At 35.7% G+C, this 17,149-nt stretch overlaps 1 protein-coding gene across 1 annotated transcript; it reads left to right on the top strand.

Moving 5' to 3' along the window:
* The first annotated feature begins 136 nt into the window (after positions 1 to 136).
* LOC128989596 (caseinolytic peptidase B protein homolog) lies at positions 137 to 16,208 on the top strand. Its single transcript, XM_054411528.1, has 12 exons — positions 137 to 769; positions 2,589 to 2,640; positions 2,997 to 3,081; positions 3,345 to 3,453; positions 6,943 to 7,172; positions 7,772 to 7,886; positions 8,972 to 9,150; positions 11,579 to 11,740; positions 12,372 to 12,528; positions 13,518 to 13,708; positions 14,118 to 14,268; positions 15,878 to 16,208. The coding sequence occupies exons 1-12, from the start codon at positions 421 to 423 to the stop codon at positions 16,012 to 16,014; spliced, it is 1,917 nt and encodes a 638-aa protein (XP_054267503.1). The 5' UTR covers positions 137 to 420; the 3' UTR covers positions 16,015 to 16,208.
* The last annotated feature ends 941 nt before the right edge of the window (positions 16,209 to 17,149 follow it).

The raw sequence follows: 17,149 nt of genomic DNA, 5'->3' as shown, positions 1-17,149 counted from the left end.
AGCAATTAATCAGCAACAAGACCAGCTGGAGCTGCCGGCCTGCCGCCGGCTGGAACGATCGTCCAGCTGGAGCTGTCAGCTGTCAGCTGACTAAGTTCGATTTGCATTTGCAATACAGAATGCAATTAGGCCTAATTCGAAACAAACAAAACACAAATTTTAAATTTTCTAGATTGATTAATGATTGAGATATAGCCTACAGCCTCTTAAAAAATACAAATTACTAATAAGTGTCAGATAATACTTTCGATAATTAATTCTCCTTTAGGTGATCTAGTATTAGTTATTAGTTTGAGGTTATAGGATCCCAATTGAAATATTTATGTAAATAGTAATGAACGATTTAACTTTTGTCAACAATTAGCCTAGCCTAGGTTAGTTTTTCTTTGGGGAATAGTTGTGGAAAATCTTGTTGAAACAATGTCTCTCTTTAAACTCTTCAGAGGAAAACGTTTTTATGAATTCCACCAATTTGTTTCCTCTGTAAATGGACGTTACAGCTTTTTGTCAGCTATTTTTAGGTTATGGGGTAGAAACAATCATCAAAACTGCAATAGAGTTGTAAAGTTTAAACAATTAAATCTCTTAAACCCCACAGTTTCAAGGATTAAATTAGGTCATTATTGTAAAATTGTGACTGCATTTTCTAATAATTCAAACCATTATAACAACTATGGAACAGACTTCACAAACACAAATAAAGTCTTACCAATTAGTGTTGCCTGTGGACTAGCGATGATCCTTGTTCAATGTTCTCAAAGTATGAAAGGTATGTAACTTATTGTATAGGCTAGTATCAGTAACTTAACCACATTTGTAAAAAAAACTGTATACTTAGTAGGTAAGTTATTTGAAAGCTTCTAGGGCAAAACTTTAAACTTAACTTAGGCCTACTGTACATTAATAGGTACCGATCCAAATCCATAATAACTTAGACCTGTAGAAAGTTTGGGTTTTGGTTAGTTAAATTTGGTTTTCGATCAAATGAATTGGCCTGCTTTTATATTTTTCCCTAATTCGTTGTAGACGGATATCTTTTTTTAGCGAATTTCCCATAGGCATATAGGGGATAGGCCTATTGGGTACACTTCCATATCTGTTGGCACAAACAACCAAATTAATACATGAAATTAATCCGTTCCAAACCAACCTAACAAAACTAATCAAACTTGCTGTGCCTCTTCTATAGCCTAATCAAAAGGAGTTTTAAAATGGTGCAGCAAGCTTGGTTGGTTGTGTAAGGTTACCTAGCTTAGAACAATTCAAAGTTTTTTTAGTCAATTCCCTTAAGACGCATCTTCTTAATTTCCACATCTCTGATCGTTCTTCCTCATCGTTTAGCTTTTGGCTTTCATCTAGATGAGTATCCTGTCCACCCCATTAGTTGCACTTAATTTCTCGGATTGTTTTTAGACGACAAGTTAAAATTTTACCATCATATTGACCACGTAATAAAAAAAAGTTAGTTCAGGAATATTTGCCATCCGCACCCTTGCAAATTCTACGAAATCTGATGTCCTACTTACCGCCTATTATGGCCTTATTTTCCCACATCTTACCTATGCCTTGCCCATATGGGGGTATGAGAATAAGTGGACACCTTATTTCTATTCCGTTTGCAGAAGCGGGCAATTAGAGCTATATTTTCTTTAAATACCCCCGCCACAGCAAACCTGTCGTCTAAGCGAATTTCCATTTGGCCGAATTGATTTTCAATTGATCTATTTAAATAACAGGTTTAACGAGTACCTAGGTTTGCTGCTTCAAGGAAACTAATAAAGTAGTGTGTTTTTAGTAAAATATTGATAGCTTACTATAAAATAAATAAATTTGCCAAGTTTGATCAACATATATCCATAAACAAGCAAACTACAACATTTTACAATATTCTCCATAAGAATAACATGGGAATTTTAAATTTACAATTTTTTTAGTTTTCTCCGTAACCAATAACCGTACAAAAACACTTTGATATACTGAATTGTTTGTTTTTTTAAGCTCTTTAAGAAGGTTTAGAGAAAAATTGGGAAATTTTGTGTTTTTAGGGTAAAAAGTGAGAAAAACCAATTTTTACCCCATAAAACCCCCCATAAAACCCTGTTCCCATGGACCGATCATGCTGGATCGCGAACTTATTCAAGTTTATCCCGCCTTACACCTTCAAACCAAATTTCATCAAAATCTGATAAAAATTACTCAAGTTATCGTGTTCACGGACACATATATATATATATAAATCTATATATATATATACCTATATATATATATATACATATATACAAATTTGAACGAATGGTGTTTTTGGCCTCTGGGGACATTAAAATGAAAAAGTAAATCGGTCCCGGGCCTAAGTCTTACCATGAGACCTACGGTAATAGCTACTTCCCTATAGGGAAATTCGCTAAAAGACGACAAACCTGCAAACCATTTTTTCAAACTGCAAACATCTTAACGTTTCCATCACTTTACATCTCCAAAACCTTGTAATTCCTAAAACAAAACATCGACAAGTTCAACAATTCCCATAACCATGCTTACAATTTAAGAACACTATTGTCTTGTAATAGCAACCATATTTTACGTTTCAGATATTCGGTTTTTTAGAGCTGCTAAGTATGGTTCTCCTGAAGACCTTAAAAGGTAAATATAATTGGCTTAAAAGTATTTTACCAGCTTGTGGTAGCCTAATGTGATTGAATTAACTTTGAGGCACGGGTCAAAGAAAGCTTTTGGCTCAGTCGGTAGCAAGGGTAATGTGAAACCAGTGCAGCGCTGTTGTAGTATACAATAATATACAATCAAATTAGTTATTTGGAACCATTATAACATTTGACTAGACCACAACAGTGTTATTACTGGTTATCATAGATGGCTATTATGCTATTCATACAGACATTTATAATTCAACTAGACCACTACAGTGTTATTACTGGCTATTATTTATAGATGACTAATTATGTTTTTATAGACATTTATTATTCAATTGTATGTCATAGAATGATTGCAGAAGAAAAAGTAAATGTGAACCAGAAACATCCGTTAGGTTGGACTGCTCTCCAAGTGGCCGTCATCAACAACAAGGTTATTTAGATTTTTTTCATTATCTCCTATATTTCACTAAAAAAAATAGGATTTCCTGAACCTAGAGATTACAACCCCCGTTTTTGAAGTTTATTTTTATTCATTTACCTACTTTATTCATATTTATGTGCAAAGGTGGTGAATGGGGTTTAATGATTTAAGCTGAGGTTGTGCATGAAAGTAAATCAGTTGTGTAAAGTTGGTTTTAAATGGTAAACCTTGTGCTTTTAAAGTAAAATTCTGAATGTATTTTTACATCCTAGGTGGGAAACGTGAAAGTTCTATTAGCAGCTGGAGCAGACCCAAATGTTCCTGACGATTTCTCAAATGCCAACAAAGTTGCTGCTACCAAACGCCTGTACGCTTTTGATGGTATGAAAAATCCGAATTCTTAATCTGGTACTTCTAGAATCACAGTGTGTTTTTATTTATTTATTTATTTATTTATTGAACACCAACGGCAAACACCATTTTACATTAAGTAGGGTAGCTACAAATAGGAAAATATTATAAAAAATTAATAATTAACAGAGGAGTAGAAAACAATATTTAAAACTAATTATTACATGGCAAAACAATGGGTATTGATGTTACAGAAAAATAACAATGTATAAAATATATAACAATAACAAAATATAACAATGAGTACAGTCTAACCTTGATATAACGAACCTAGATATAACGAATTCCTTGATATAACGATTTTTTTTTTAATCCCCTAGAACTCTCCATCTGATCTTAGTCAGTAACAAAGCTACACAGGTCATCACACACCATTCTACACTCATCCTTCACTCATATTTGGGTTAAAATACGCTCCTAGGTGGCGTCCCCATCTCAATAATTGATTGATTGATTGATTGATTGATAAGACACAATGTATATTTTACCTCTACATAACAAACAAACCATAACAACGACCTTGATTAAACAAATTTTTTGTGATTTCGGCTAAAATAAGACACTTCAATATAACGATCGTCATTGTCAGAACCTCTACATTGCAAATTTAACCTCTGCATAACAAATTGTCTACGTCTTTCCCTCGATATAACAAATCCCCCACCCAATTATTGTTTTGGGAAAATCTGTTTCTTTATAAAATTAAATGGAAAGGTGACGTCATCGCTTGCGCTAACATTCGTCTGCTCCGTTCTCAGTCTGCTGTTGCTGCGACGCTATGTTGCAATTGCAACTGAGAACTGATTTCATTCTCTGAGGACTGATGACGACGTAATGTTTAGTAAGCTGCAATTGGGCAATATGGGATAACTATGGTGAATTGTACAATTTTTGGATAAAGAGAAACCTAAGAAAGAATATAAAAACAAAACCAAAGAGAAAGAATAGCAACATTGTTATTTTAACATTCCTTTTACGAGTGTTTTTATTATCCTTAAGTTGGCTATGATTATACACTTTTATAATGACTTATCTAATAATTTATTGTTTTCAATACGATTTGTTTCAACTAGCAACACCAATGCTATAGTTCATGATTATTATTGACATTCCTGTGTCGTGATAAAATCAGTACTGTACTGTAAGTAGCCTACCAGCCTATCGCGAGCAGTAGCTTACAAAACTTTCTACTGTTTTGTTTTGTTCTTTACATGGTTTATGTATGACTACGCAATACAGTGTTTGGCTAGGTTTTAGGAGGGTTAGAACAAGCTGTGATTTTAAACTTAAAACTTAAGCTTTTAACCTATACCAAGGTCAATGCCATTGTCATGATTGCGCAATATTCAAGATCCCTCCCCTTTATTATGCCGGATAATTTAGCTTCTACTGTACAATGTAAACACTGTACCTACTGTAAAGTGTTGTAGCATATGCTACTTTAATTGTATTTTAATGAGGTCAAATCCCGACCTATATTGACCAACGCTGGTTCTGAACCTCGACTTAGCGAAATTCCTGCAAACCTAACCTCTATATAACGAACCTCGTTTTGACGAAATCCTTGATATAACGAATATTCAGTTCGGTCCCTTCAGATTCGTTATACTGAGGTTGGACTGTATATCAATAACAAGAATACAAATAAAATAGATCACAAAATTAACAAGAGAAAAATCAACAACAAAGAAACAACAACAACAATGCTTTTACGGGGTACCCTCAAGGATGCCTTATCACATTCCCGAGGCGCATAATCCGGGGAATGGGACTGGATCTGGCGTAGTTAGTGCCAGCATGGTCAAGTTCAAATACACGCTGATGTCTCGTGATTCTCGAAGGAACATGGAAGTTTATCCTTTCCAGCAAGAAGGGGCAGTTGACTTGGTTATTTACCAGTTTGTAAAGAAAGGTCACATCAGCCACTCGCCTTCTGTTTTCAAGACTCGGACTGCCATACATATTAGAGAGCTCGTCTACCCGGACGTCACGAAAGTCAAGTCCAGCACGACATCCCAGGAACCTGATGAAGCATCTTTGTACCGACTGAAGATGGTAAATATGGCCAAGATGGTATGGTGACCAAACCAAGGAAGCATACTCGAGTAGCTGCAGGATGAGAGACTTGTACAGGATAATAAAGGCTTTACAGGCAGTTTATTAACATGACAAATCTTCAGTCTATTTGTTGGATTAATGACACTGATAATTGACAATTATAGCAATAATATTTATATAATATAATAATTAATATAATTTCTTTGTAACAAACAGCATGGTCCACAATTACAATACAAGAAGAGCAACAAATCCACATGTACCTCAAGTAAATTCCACCCTTGCAAGCAAGAGCCCTTACTTCAATAGTATAAAAATTTACAACAAATTGCCTCAGTACATCACACAAGAGCCCTCTATCAACAAATTCAAGAACCTGCTAAAAACTTTCTTAAGTCAAGTGGCCTACTAGAGTGTTGATGAAATATAATATATGTCTAGGCCATGTACAATCTTGAAGAGGAAATGAATCCATCTATATAAATTAATATGAAGAAATGTATAAAAACCTGACGACCACGTTGCTGATGCGATACCAGTGGGAATTCTCCAAGTATCCAAGTATCCAAGTATCCAAGTATAGGGTATTTCTGAGGATAGAGTTCAGCTGCTTTAGATTTTTAGGATTCATGGATATATATATACATATAAAGAAAACTACGAAAAACATTGACATTTTGTCTTTATTTTGAACTTAGATAGACAAACATATTTTTTTTTTATTTCTTTAAGAAACACATTTGTTTCAGAATAGGCTACATAGGATATAACGTTTTTCTTGATTTACTTCTTCAGAGATTACTCCTAGATCTACTCGACCTTTTGAACAGGAGTTCCTATAAAGGTGTTATAGAATTATTTTTAATTGTTATATAGGTGCTCCTTCGCCAGTATTGAAGCTGGTTACTAAGTCTCTGCAATGCATCTAGACAGATACAACTTTTTGGGCCTAAAAAATGTGCTTTTATGAGTTTCAATTGGGAAAGTGACTTCTAAAGTTGAGAATGTTCTGCTTGCAAATCAACATGTTTAAGACCAGCAGTGTTTACCATCGTTCTTGGTAGACTAAACATGTCCCTTATAAATTCAGCAAACTTACTTTGTCACACCGCAGATCCTAATAAAATTGTACCTAATTTTTCACATAAGAAAAACAAAACTGATGAAAACAACCTCAGCCTTTATCAAGAATATGTTTACAACCTTATGCCACCCCGTATAATAATTATTTATGCCTTAATATTTTTCCATGCCTAAACTACTTATGCATAAACTTGCAAAGAATTTCAATAGGGGTTAACCTAAATCCTTTTCATGTAGACATCTAATCAAAGAATTAAATTTATGCTTAGAGTGCCAATTTTTCCCTCAATCATTACATTCATTTACCACTTTTCACAGTACAACAGAGGCGGGAGGACGAGTTTAGTGACCAGCTGAACTACAGAGCAACCTTCACAGGATTCACTGCGCTGATGTACGCTGTGCTGATGGACAACGTGGCTCTGGTGAAGCTGCTGCTAGAACATGGAGCTGACCCTGGCCAGGAGAACGAGAAAGGCATGAGGGCGAGAGACTATGCCAACAACAACCCACAGATACTGGCAGCACTTCAGGAGTATGAGGAGAAGGTGAGGTAAACTAGGCCATTGTAAATAAACGCTTGTGTTAGAAGCTCAAGGAGGTAATATCTTTTACCTTTGAAGGATTTACATAAATTATAGAGTCTCTTATGAGCTAACATTGTCATAAAGCGAACTATCAAATTTAACACCAACATTGTGTTCTTTACTTTACCTACGACAATTCATGTGAATCCTCAGCTTCAAACAATGCTCAGAATTAAAGAAATCTTTTTTTGTTGTAATCATTATGAGTTTGGAGATAATATAAATACGCTCTTTACCAAGTATAAATTGCCTTCTGTGACAAGATTTCTGTGGGAAGAGGTAAACTCCAAATTAAATCCATCACCAGTTGACAAATGTGGATGGTTAACTGGTGAAAAATTCAAAAATATTCATTTAGGGTCCAGAGAATGCATTCTCATTTGCAACAAGGAAGTCACTGGTAATCATCAGTTACTACAGGCAGTGATAATAGGTGGACATTTGAACCAACGAAGTTTAACAGAAGCATACTTTTACAACACCCCCCCCCCCCCACAGATATCAGCAGTCTAAGTATAAAAAGTCCATATTCTACTCTAGTATTTGTGGTTGTGTTGCAGTTTAAAGAAATTGAAAGACAAAAATCCATAGAGGAGAGGCGAAGGTTTCCCCTGGAACAAAGACTTAAACAACACATTGTTGGGCAGGAAGGACCAATTGCTATTGTGGCAGCAGGTAACTCAAATTTTAATACCTATCCTCCTTCTTGTAGGTCTTCCTTCCCTCATCATCTTGTCCAAGTCCTTAGGAACCATATTTTTTCACATTATTTGCACCAAGTCAAAACCATCTATTTATTGCTTTTCTTAAAGTTTTTTTTTTCAACTAAGCCTTTTCTGATCCCACTTCCTTCCAATTCTAATCCATCTAGTTTGACAGTACTCCTAAATATTGATAGCGCTATCTCATTTCTTCATCTTGCATTCTGCTTTATATTCTTTCCTAGACATTCCATACTTCTGCCACTTTTTATAAATTTTTCAAACAGGGAAGAACAAGGACAGTTTTATTTTATACCATGTCAATCAAATTCCACCTTCATATTACAAACTTAACCTAGTAAATTTCTACAGTAACAGGTTGTAAAATATTATTTGTAAATGGATCAATAGTTTTTGTGTTGTACCTCTAAATCAAATACTAAACCATTTTGAGACCATAGTCTTGGTTGAAGTTACCAATATTTTGTTAAAATAAAAATTTACCCAAATTATTTGTTGATTAGGCCTATTTTTGTTGTAAAATTTGTTGACCCTCAACCAAACACTGGTAATCATAATAAAAAAAAAATAAAAAAAAAACATTATCTACTCTTAGGCTACAACTATGCATGGAAGCATGGCTGAAAACCATCTCACTTGTGCTCAAAGCGATGAGAAAATTTGTGATCTACTGATATTATTAAATGTAGACTTAATGTTTCCAACTCCGATCCAACAAGGTTTATGTGATCTTGTTAAACCACATTGGTTAAAATAGCATGTACAGTAGTCGCATTTAGTCTGGGCGCACGGCCGCACTAGGGCCCGGGGTGTAGGGGGCAGTGTTTATTGCTCATTTCCAAAAACATCTGGCCCACACGGCTCTGGGGTTGTTCAGCTGTCTTCATTGCTGAAATGTACACTGGATGGCTATTAGAGACGGAACCGCACGCCCAGACTGCTTGTGCTTACTGTACTCATATTGAATCAAAATGGTATTGGCTTCAAGGATGAAAATTTTCATAAATATTAAGTAAGATATATTTTTCACTTTTTCAGCAATTAGGCGCAAAGAAAACGGATGGGCTGATGATGAGCATCCTCTGGTATTTTTGTTCCTGGGCTCCTCAGGGATTGGCAAGACTGAACTAGCCAAACAGTTGGCCCACTATATACACAAAGACAAGACTGACGCCTTTATAAGACTAGATATGTCGGAATACCAAGAGAAACATGAGGTAATTAATCAGCTAGTGTATTACAAATTAGTTTTAATTGGTATTATATTGCACAGAAATTGTTTAACACGTTCGCTACTGAGCGTCGCATATAAGCGACGCCGCGGTCATTGCCACAGACCGAGGTATACATTTGAATCTTACACATAGACCGGCTGTCACTTGGATAACAGTACACACAGACCACGGGCGAAAACCTGTAAAACAGTGATCATTTACATTGTAATACGCTACAATCGTGTTTGTAAATAAATTATTCTTGTTTCTTTGTATTTTTATAACCTTTTGTAATGTCGCATACTTGCGACGCCCGGTCTACAGCGAAGACAATAGTGAAAATTATCACAGTTTTCTTAAAATAGACTAAACGTCGCATACATGCGACAGTTCATTTTTTTGTGTTTTAAGGTAAAAGTAAGTAAAAAATAAACAGATTATTCAAGAACAGTTTATAACTGAACAAATATAAAAGCTACATAGGATAATGCAGCATACATACTGCATACATACATACAGTGATGCAGAAAAGTAAAGACCTGTTTTTCCAACTATTATATGACGTCACCAATCATCATATCCACAGACCAAGCGACGCAGTTGTGCGTCAGACATCTCTGTAGACCACTGCAGGGTATTCAGTGCCTTCAAATAGACCACTACAAAGATAAAAGCATTTTAATAAAATTAGAACCCCGACGCAAATATGCGTCGGCAGTCTATTTTAATGTGACCAGCCGTCGCATGTATGCGCCGCTGGTCCATGTGAATGGAAAATTTCATACTATTGCAGTAGCGAATGTTTTAAGAGCATTTTTTCATCATTTAGTATATTGTTAAATTTAAAATTTATCGATTATCTATATTACTTATTTAATACGCAAGCAGGTTTTTTGTGACAATTACTCCTCCGAAACTACTGAACCAATTGACATGTTTTTGGTGTCATTGGAAAGAGCATAATGTGAAGGTGTGCAGGAAACTTTCTTTTTAGGGGAATAATTAGAGAGTGAGGCCCTGGGGCCCTTAAAAGTTTCATATTTCTCCAAAAGATTAACATGGGAAACAAACATTGTTATGAAACTCCAGCTGTTGTCAAAAATTAAAAGTGAGAAGAAGAACATATGTTAATTGTAAACAGTCAATAAGTTTGCTAATTTAACAGTTTGCTACAAACATTTACTTACTTGGTTGAAATGAAATATTTACTATTTGAATTTAGGTTGTCGTAAATATTACAATGGAAAAACACGAGAGAGCCTGGATAATTTGATAGATACTAAAGAGAAAACTGAATTAACATTGTGCTGCTTTTCTTAGTAATCATTGAAAGAGAGCCGATTTTGCAAACTATGGAAACATAGGAAAGTCATAGAACACAACCTTGGAGAAGAAATAGAAATAATGTTTTTTTTTTTATATCCGTTAAAAAACTAGATCATCTTTTGAAAAATTATAAGATATTTACAAGAAATGTTGATTATATCGATCTGTTATGTACATCTTGAGTATTTCCATAATCTTTTAGTCGAATCTTTTAAAGTCATCATAAATTATTATGAGTATGACTGTTATCCGTTTTAAAATAAAACCTGTAATAGAATTGTTCGAATTCGAGCAACAGGTACACTAGTTTTAATATAAATTAGTTGTTCTTATTTTTTATACTTTGCAGAAGATACCTTTCCACTTTTAGATGTAACCAAAGAATCGAATACTTTGTCATCCTGTGGATAACCTTTGTATTAGGAAGGACATGTTAAGTTCTCAATGTATATAATCCAAAAGAGATTATGGTACATAAATATAACATGTAATATTATACTGAAGCTGTTGTTTCTTGATTGGAATACTCACAAGGGTATTTTGGTCGTGATGAAAGGATTGTGTTAATGTCCTGATGCTATTGTTATGTTCGATGATTGTGTGTAATTTATAGGTAGCCAAGATGATTGGAGCCCCACCTGGGTATGTTGGACATGATGACGGAGGTCAGCTGACTAAGAGACTGAGAAAATGTCCGATGCTGTTGTTCTGTTTGATGATAGTATGTTATGTTTAGGTAGCCAAGATGATTGGAGCCCCACCTGGGTATGTTAGACATGATGACGGAGGTCAGCTGACTAAGAGACTGAGAAAATGTCCGATGCTGTTGTTCTGTTTGATGATAGTATGTTATGTTTAGGTAGCCAAGATGATTGGAGCCCCACCTGGGTATGTTGGACATGATGACGGAGGTCAGCTGACTAAGAGACTGAGAAAATGTCCGATGCTGTTGTTCTGTTTGATGATAGTATGTTATGTTTAGGTAGCCAAGATGATTGGAGCCCCACCTGGGTATGTTGGACATGATGACGGAGGTCAGCTGACTAAGAGACTGAGAAAATGTCCGATGCTGTTGTTCTGTTTGATGATAGTATGTTATGTTTAGGTAGCCAAGATGATTGGAGCCCCACCTGGGTATGTTGGACATGATGACGGAGGTCAGCTGACTAAGAGACTGAGAAAATGTCCCGATGCTGTTGTTCTTTTTGACGAAGTTGACAAAGCTCATCCTGATGTTCTCACTGTATTGCTTCAATTGTTTGATGAGGTTTGTGAATAGATTGGACTCTAAATATACTGCATAGTAGTTCCTGTTTACAGTTAGCCCTTGATAACCTGTTACAGAAAAACTGTGATCAATTTAGTAATTATCTTGATTTAGCAGTGGTTTGGTTTTTAAAATGTTTCCTTTTCCTACCAACACGATCCTGGTAGGTAAACTGCTTCAGGATGATCATACAATATTTGATTGAACTATATCTTTAAAATATTACAACAATAATCAATAATGTTATAAATGTAGGCTATAGTTCAAAATCTGAATTAAGGACTTTTAACTTTATTATTTCTTTAGTGCGACCTTACTGTCTGATATGCGTCAGCCACTTTGACATTTTGACTCAACTGAAAAACCTTAAGAAAAATAATCTTATATCTGCAGTCTTGGTGAACTCGAAAGTCACCTTAGTTAGAGCCTCTTGAGGAATTGCTGTCTCTTAGTCGACTTACCAAAGAAGACAGCCCAAACTGACTCTAGCTTATTATATTCAAATCAAAGAGCACATGTTGAGCTGTCTCATCCTGGTTTCTGCACATACATAGTGGATCACCGAAAAACAAAAAGACCCATTCCAAGCATGTTGAGTATCCTGTGACTAAACACTTTAAACTTATTATAGGGAAGGTTGACAGACGGAAAGGGAAAAACAATTGAGTGCAAGAATGCCATATTTGTAATGACATCAAACCTTGCGAGTGATGAGATTGCAGAACATGCATTGCAGTTACGACGGGAAGCTCAGGACCTCATGAATCAGAGATTGGAGGGAAAGTTTGGTGAGTTGATAATTGTCTATCATGAGGTCTGCTACAAATTGTCTGACGTAAAATGAAGTTATATAACACTAAAATGATAAACCTAGATTTTCAGGCTGAATTTTTGCGTTATTAATTATCTAATTAGTAAACAAGCAGAACCGATTTGTAATTATTAATTAAGATGACCAACTTGTGGTTTTAATTATTACAGGATGAGTGTAGAATAGATTGAGACTGATTATTTTGCTTAAGCTTCGCTCACACGGTGCGAGTTTACAAGCTACTCGCCAGCGTGTAAGAAGCCAGCGAGTTGGCGAGTGTGCTTGTATTTGTTCACACGGAGCTTGTCCACTCGCCAACTTGCAGTCGAGTCGGCGAGTGCGCTTGAAGTCGTTCACACAATGCTTTTTCCACTTGCTCAGTAGCTAGCTTGAATTAAATCCTCCGACATCTTTGAATAACATGCGCACAAGCACAAGCAACAGTGTTCACACTGGGCTACTTTACACGCCTACTCGCTCAAAAGCTGGCGAGTTGGCGTGTAAAGTAGCGGCAGCGTCAACTTTTTCCAGAGCTTTTTTACAAGCAGCTATTGAGCAAGTACGTCGTTCTTACTGAGCTATTTTACTAGCTGCGTGTAAAAAAGCCGACGTGTAGCTTGTAAACTCGCCCCGTGTGAACGAGGCTTTAGTTAGTGGTTAAGATCAGCTGTTTCTTTATGATCCCAATGGCAAAAGACTGCTGGCTCCAGCTTCTAACCATCAGTGAATTTTCAGATATTTTAACCAGAACTAGAACAGCTCAGCTGCCCAGCTATATTCTATAGAGAAAAAAAACATAGAAATACTCGGAATTCTGTGATATTATCCTCATGTTGTTTTGAATTAATTCAATGAGGTACCTATATTTTAGTTTTTTTTTTCTGAACATAACTTACTTTATAAGCTTGTATTATGTTCATTCAATATTTATAAAATGTTCTTGTATAATGAAAATATTTATTCCAGATGAAGAAACCTCTTCAAACATAACTATTTCTCGCCACTTCAAAGACAAAGTTGTTAGACCAATTTTGAAGAAACATTTTGGCAGAGACGAATTTCTTGGACGAATCAATGAAATTGTTTACTTCCTTCCTTTTTCAAATGCTGAACTTAACAAGTTGGTTTCAAAGGAGCTGTGTACTTGGGCTAAAAAGGTGAGTAAATAAATTTATAACAGTTGCCAAAGTTTTTGTAGTGTTTAAACAAACAAGTCAATAACAATGATCAAACTGCAAACTATTTTTTAATGTTAGATTAAATCCAGTTTTACTATTGTATAGATTATCAACACAATTCTATCCTTTGTGCCCCAAATGCTAATATATCTACATTGAAAGAACCAAATCTTCACTCACAAATATCTGTGCAAGCAAAACTAATCAAAAACGGCTAAAAACCGAATCTAGAACTAATGCTTAGAACTATTATGTTGTGCTTTGGGTTTACAAGTATTGTGTGGACTGTTAGGTTGGATTAACGTTACATTAAGTACCAACGGCAGACTCTATGTGTTGGGTAATTTTAAGGCAAGATTATTATTTTAACCCTTCTTTTTCTCATCAGGCGCAAGAGAAACACATGATTTCTCTAGAGTGGGAGAGGAGAGTAGAAAGTGTGTTAGCGGAAGGGTACGATGTTCACTATGGAGCTCGAAGCATCAAGTATGAAGTAGAGAGACAAGTAGTGAGTCGACTGGCGGCTGCTCATGAGAGAGGTAACCTATAAATACACCTGTAAACTTCTTTATATACAGTAGACTCTCAGTAATCCGGCAGATATATTACCTTGATACTTAAAACACGCCTCAGAAGATCGTGTAATCGGAAACCCCTATTACCGCGACCGGGCATGACGACGATGATGTTTCTGTAATCGTGAGAATCGTTGATAACGTCTAGCATCTGTGAGAGATGTTCATGATTTTGCCACGATCGTGCATGACGACGATGACGTTTCCGTGACCGCAGGAGTGGATGATGATGTCTGGGAGGTAATGAGAATTGTGCCGCGATCCCGGATGACCTCACCCGTCAAAAGACACCGGATTACTAGAGTGCCGGAGTGGTACATTGCCGGATTAGAGAGGGTCTACTGTACATTCATAATAAAATCAGATTTACACTTAGATACATATTCAGTACTTCTTAGAATAGATAAGTTGACCTAGAGACTCTCTCATTCTTCTCAGTATATCCATACTGCCATCCACTAACATTTAAAATTACTTGAAGGAATATTATGTGCTAAGTATTCAGTTTTGTCAGCCTGACAAGCCTATCAGTCAGTACTTGGCCTCATCAACAAAGCCGATTCAGTAGCAGGTCCACTATTATAAATGGGCCCAGTGGCACAACTATATCAACCGAGAAGGTTTGTTGGGTGCACAAGGAAGAGAAATTCCCCACAATGTATGTAGAGAGGGTCACAATTACCTCTCTGGCTCATAGCGCATCATATGCAAACCGCGGGCCTGTTCAGTAGGTTTGGTATGCAGCTTCCTAATTATGACATCTCTTACGAGGCTTCAAGACTTCCTCATACCTCCAGGCCTGATGCCACAAACTTGCCTTAGGCTTTCTACTTGTTCTTCTTCTCCCAGGAACATTCTGTTGTGTGTTTAATACTTTTGGGTTTCCTTTATTTATATTAGAAAAAGTTTATTGCTGTACTTAACCTATTATACAATGAATTGATTAAGAAATATTAACAACAAACCCTCCTTTGGGCTTAGCTTTATAAATTTAATTTGTAATTTTTGTCACTTAATGATTTGATGGTCACTCCACTCAAGGCTATTAAAAAGAAAAAGAGGTTGCCTCAGTCGCGCGTATGACGTCACCCGCCGACCCGGACGGTGCTGCTTTTAATTCACACAGCTGTCACCTGTCAAGTACTTTGTTATTGTTGTTTGTTTTTCATTTATTTATTTGTAAACAGATCTGGGTCGGCGGGTGACGTCATACGCGTGACTGAGGCAACCTCTTTTTCTTTTTAATAGCCTTGCACTCCACTTGCCTAGAGTCCCAACTGTTCATAAATTTGTTCAATTCTTTGTGCTATGTCTGATGTTGGTGAAATAGCTAGATGAAAATAAACAAACTCATAACAATATAAAAATATAACATCAACCATATGTTATAAACAAATTAGGCAGGCAAATGAAAGTTAGACATTACAAAAATTTCTACATTTCACTCTTTTTCCTGAACGTTCTAGCTTTGACATTACGCATTAAACTATCATAACGAAAACAGACAGGCAATAAAAACTGAATTAAGATTAATGATCCTACTTTTAAATTTTGTATATATTTTCTTCTACAGGAATCATTGACAAAGGATCTTCAGTGTTAGTTACCACCCACCAGCAAGACGAAGATAGCAAACCTCTTTTGAGGTTTCGAGTGAAGAAAAAAGGTGACAAAGTGTTCACCGACTATGACGAACATTTCTTATCATAGATTAAATCCACCAATAAAACTTGGGTTTTTGTTAATAATTTGTTAAATATTTTTTAAGGTTGTAAAGTAAATTTTGATTTTATTGCCTGAAACATAGTAATTTAATATCCAGTAATGAAGTTACTAGCATTTATTTAAAAACAATGTTTTGTTTAAAATAGTGGATTTTATTATTTACAAATACAGTTAAAAATAAAACCATCATGAATGTTGAGTGCTATGTGTTTTAAACATGACCTTGACTGATGTCCCATGCTCCACTAGATCATCTGCATACAATTCTGATATAACATAGTAACTGGGTATCAAGCTTTGCTCGAGGAAAATCATTAGGCCTTAGGCCTACTATATTCTGAAAGCAGTCTTTGGTCAATGTCATTAATCTAAATTTTCTTTTCCAGTCTATTTATATTCTGTTAAAATCGTAGTTGACTTTGTTTGTGTATGCAGCAGCTATGATTCTTGTATACTTATCTACATTGTTTTGTTTTTTTTTTAACCAACAATTAATCTAAAAATATCTAATGATTTACATTTGATAAGCACAATGTAGACAGACCATAAGACCCTTTTGGAACTTGTTCTAGAAGCAAATGTAAGCGTAGTTTTAAAGGTTTAGGTGTGTAAAAATTTTATTATGAAGGTCGTATCTTACTTTACTGTCAGAATTCAACATATCAGTATCTCAAATTTTCACCCTTCCTCACTCAGTATTGACATATCAAGGTCCCCACCTTTCAGCTTATTTTATGCTCAGCTATTCATATAGACAATAGACGAATTTCTATATTTGTGATTTCTCAAAAGAAATACAATGGCGTCATGTTTGTTTAGATCTCTTGCTTTACAAGTATTTAAAAGATTAAAGAGTTCTTTGATTGAGTCAACAGGTTGTTCCATCACCCAGTCCCGTAGTCTCTGTTTTAGACGTCTTGGGACAGTGTAATAATCATGCAGCCGATATAGGATGGTTTCTTACTGAACTGAGTTATAACGTGTGCAGGAAGGCTGAAATCTGTTGCTCTTCAGGTCTGGTATGGGTGAAAAACTCCAATCCTGTAAAGGTCCAGCTATGGTCAGTGTATAGAACAACCACACTGATGTAGCTGCAGACAAGCCAAATTTTCCTGGCTTT

Source organism: Macrosteles quadrilineatus, unplaced genomic scaffold (assembly GCF_028750875.1).
Source record: "Macrosteles quadrilineatus isolate MER2022 unplaced genomic scaffold, UCM_ALF_1.0 Scaffold_3__2_contigs__length_128488019, whole genome shotgun sequence".
Classification (NCBI taxonomy): Eukaryota; Metazoa; Arthropoda; class Insecta; order Hemiptera; family Cicadellidae; genus Macrosteles; species Macrosteles quadrilineatus.
The sequence above is the reverse complement of the archived record's forward strand: the minus strand, read 5'-3'. Positions and strand labels throughout refer to the sequence as shown.

Excerpts from the sequence above, each read along its gene's own strand:
- LOC128989596 (XM_054411528.1), top strand. The coding sequence starts at position 421 with ATGTCTCTCTTTAAACTCTTCAGAGGAAAACGTTTTTATGAATTCCAC. Across the intron at positions 9,151-11,578 it reads AATACCAAGAGAAACATGAG|GTAGCCAAGATGATTGGAGC; the intron begins GTAATTAATCAG and ends TGTTATGTTTAG. Across the intron at positions 11,741-12,371 it reads TGCTTCAATTGTTTGATGAG|GGAAGGTTGACAGACGGAAA; the intron begins GTTTGTGAATAG and ends AACTTATTATAG.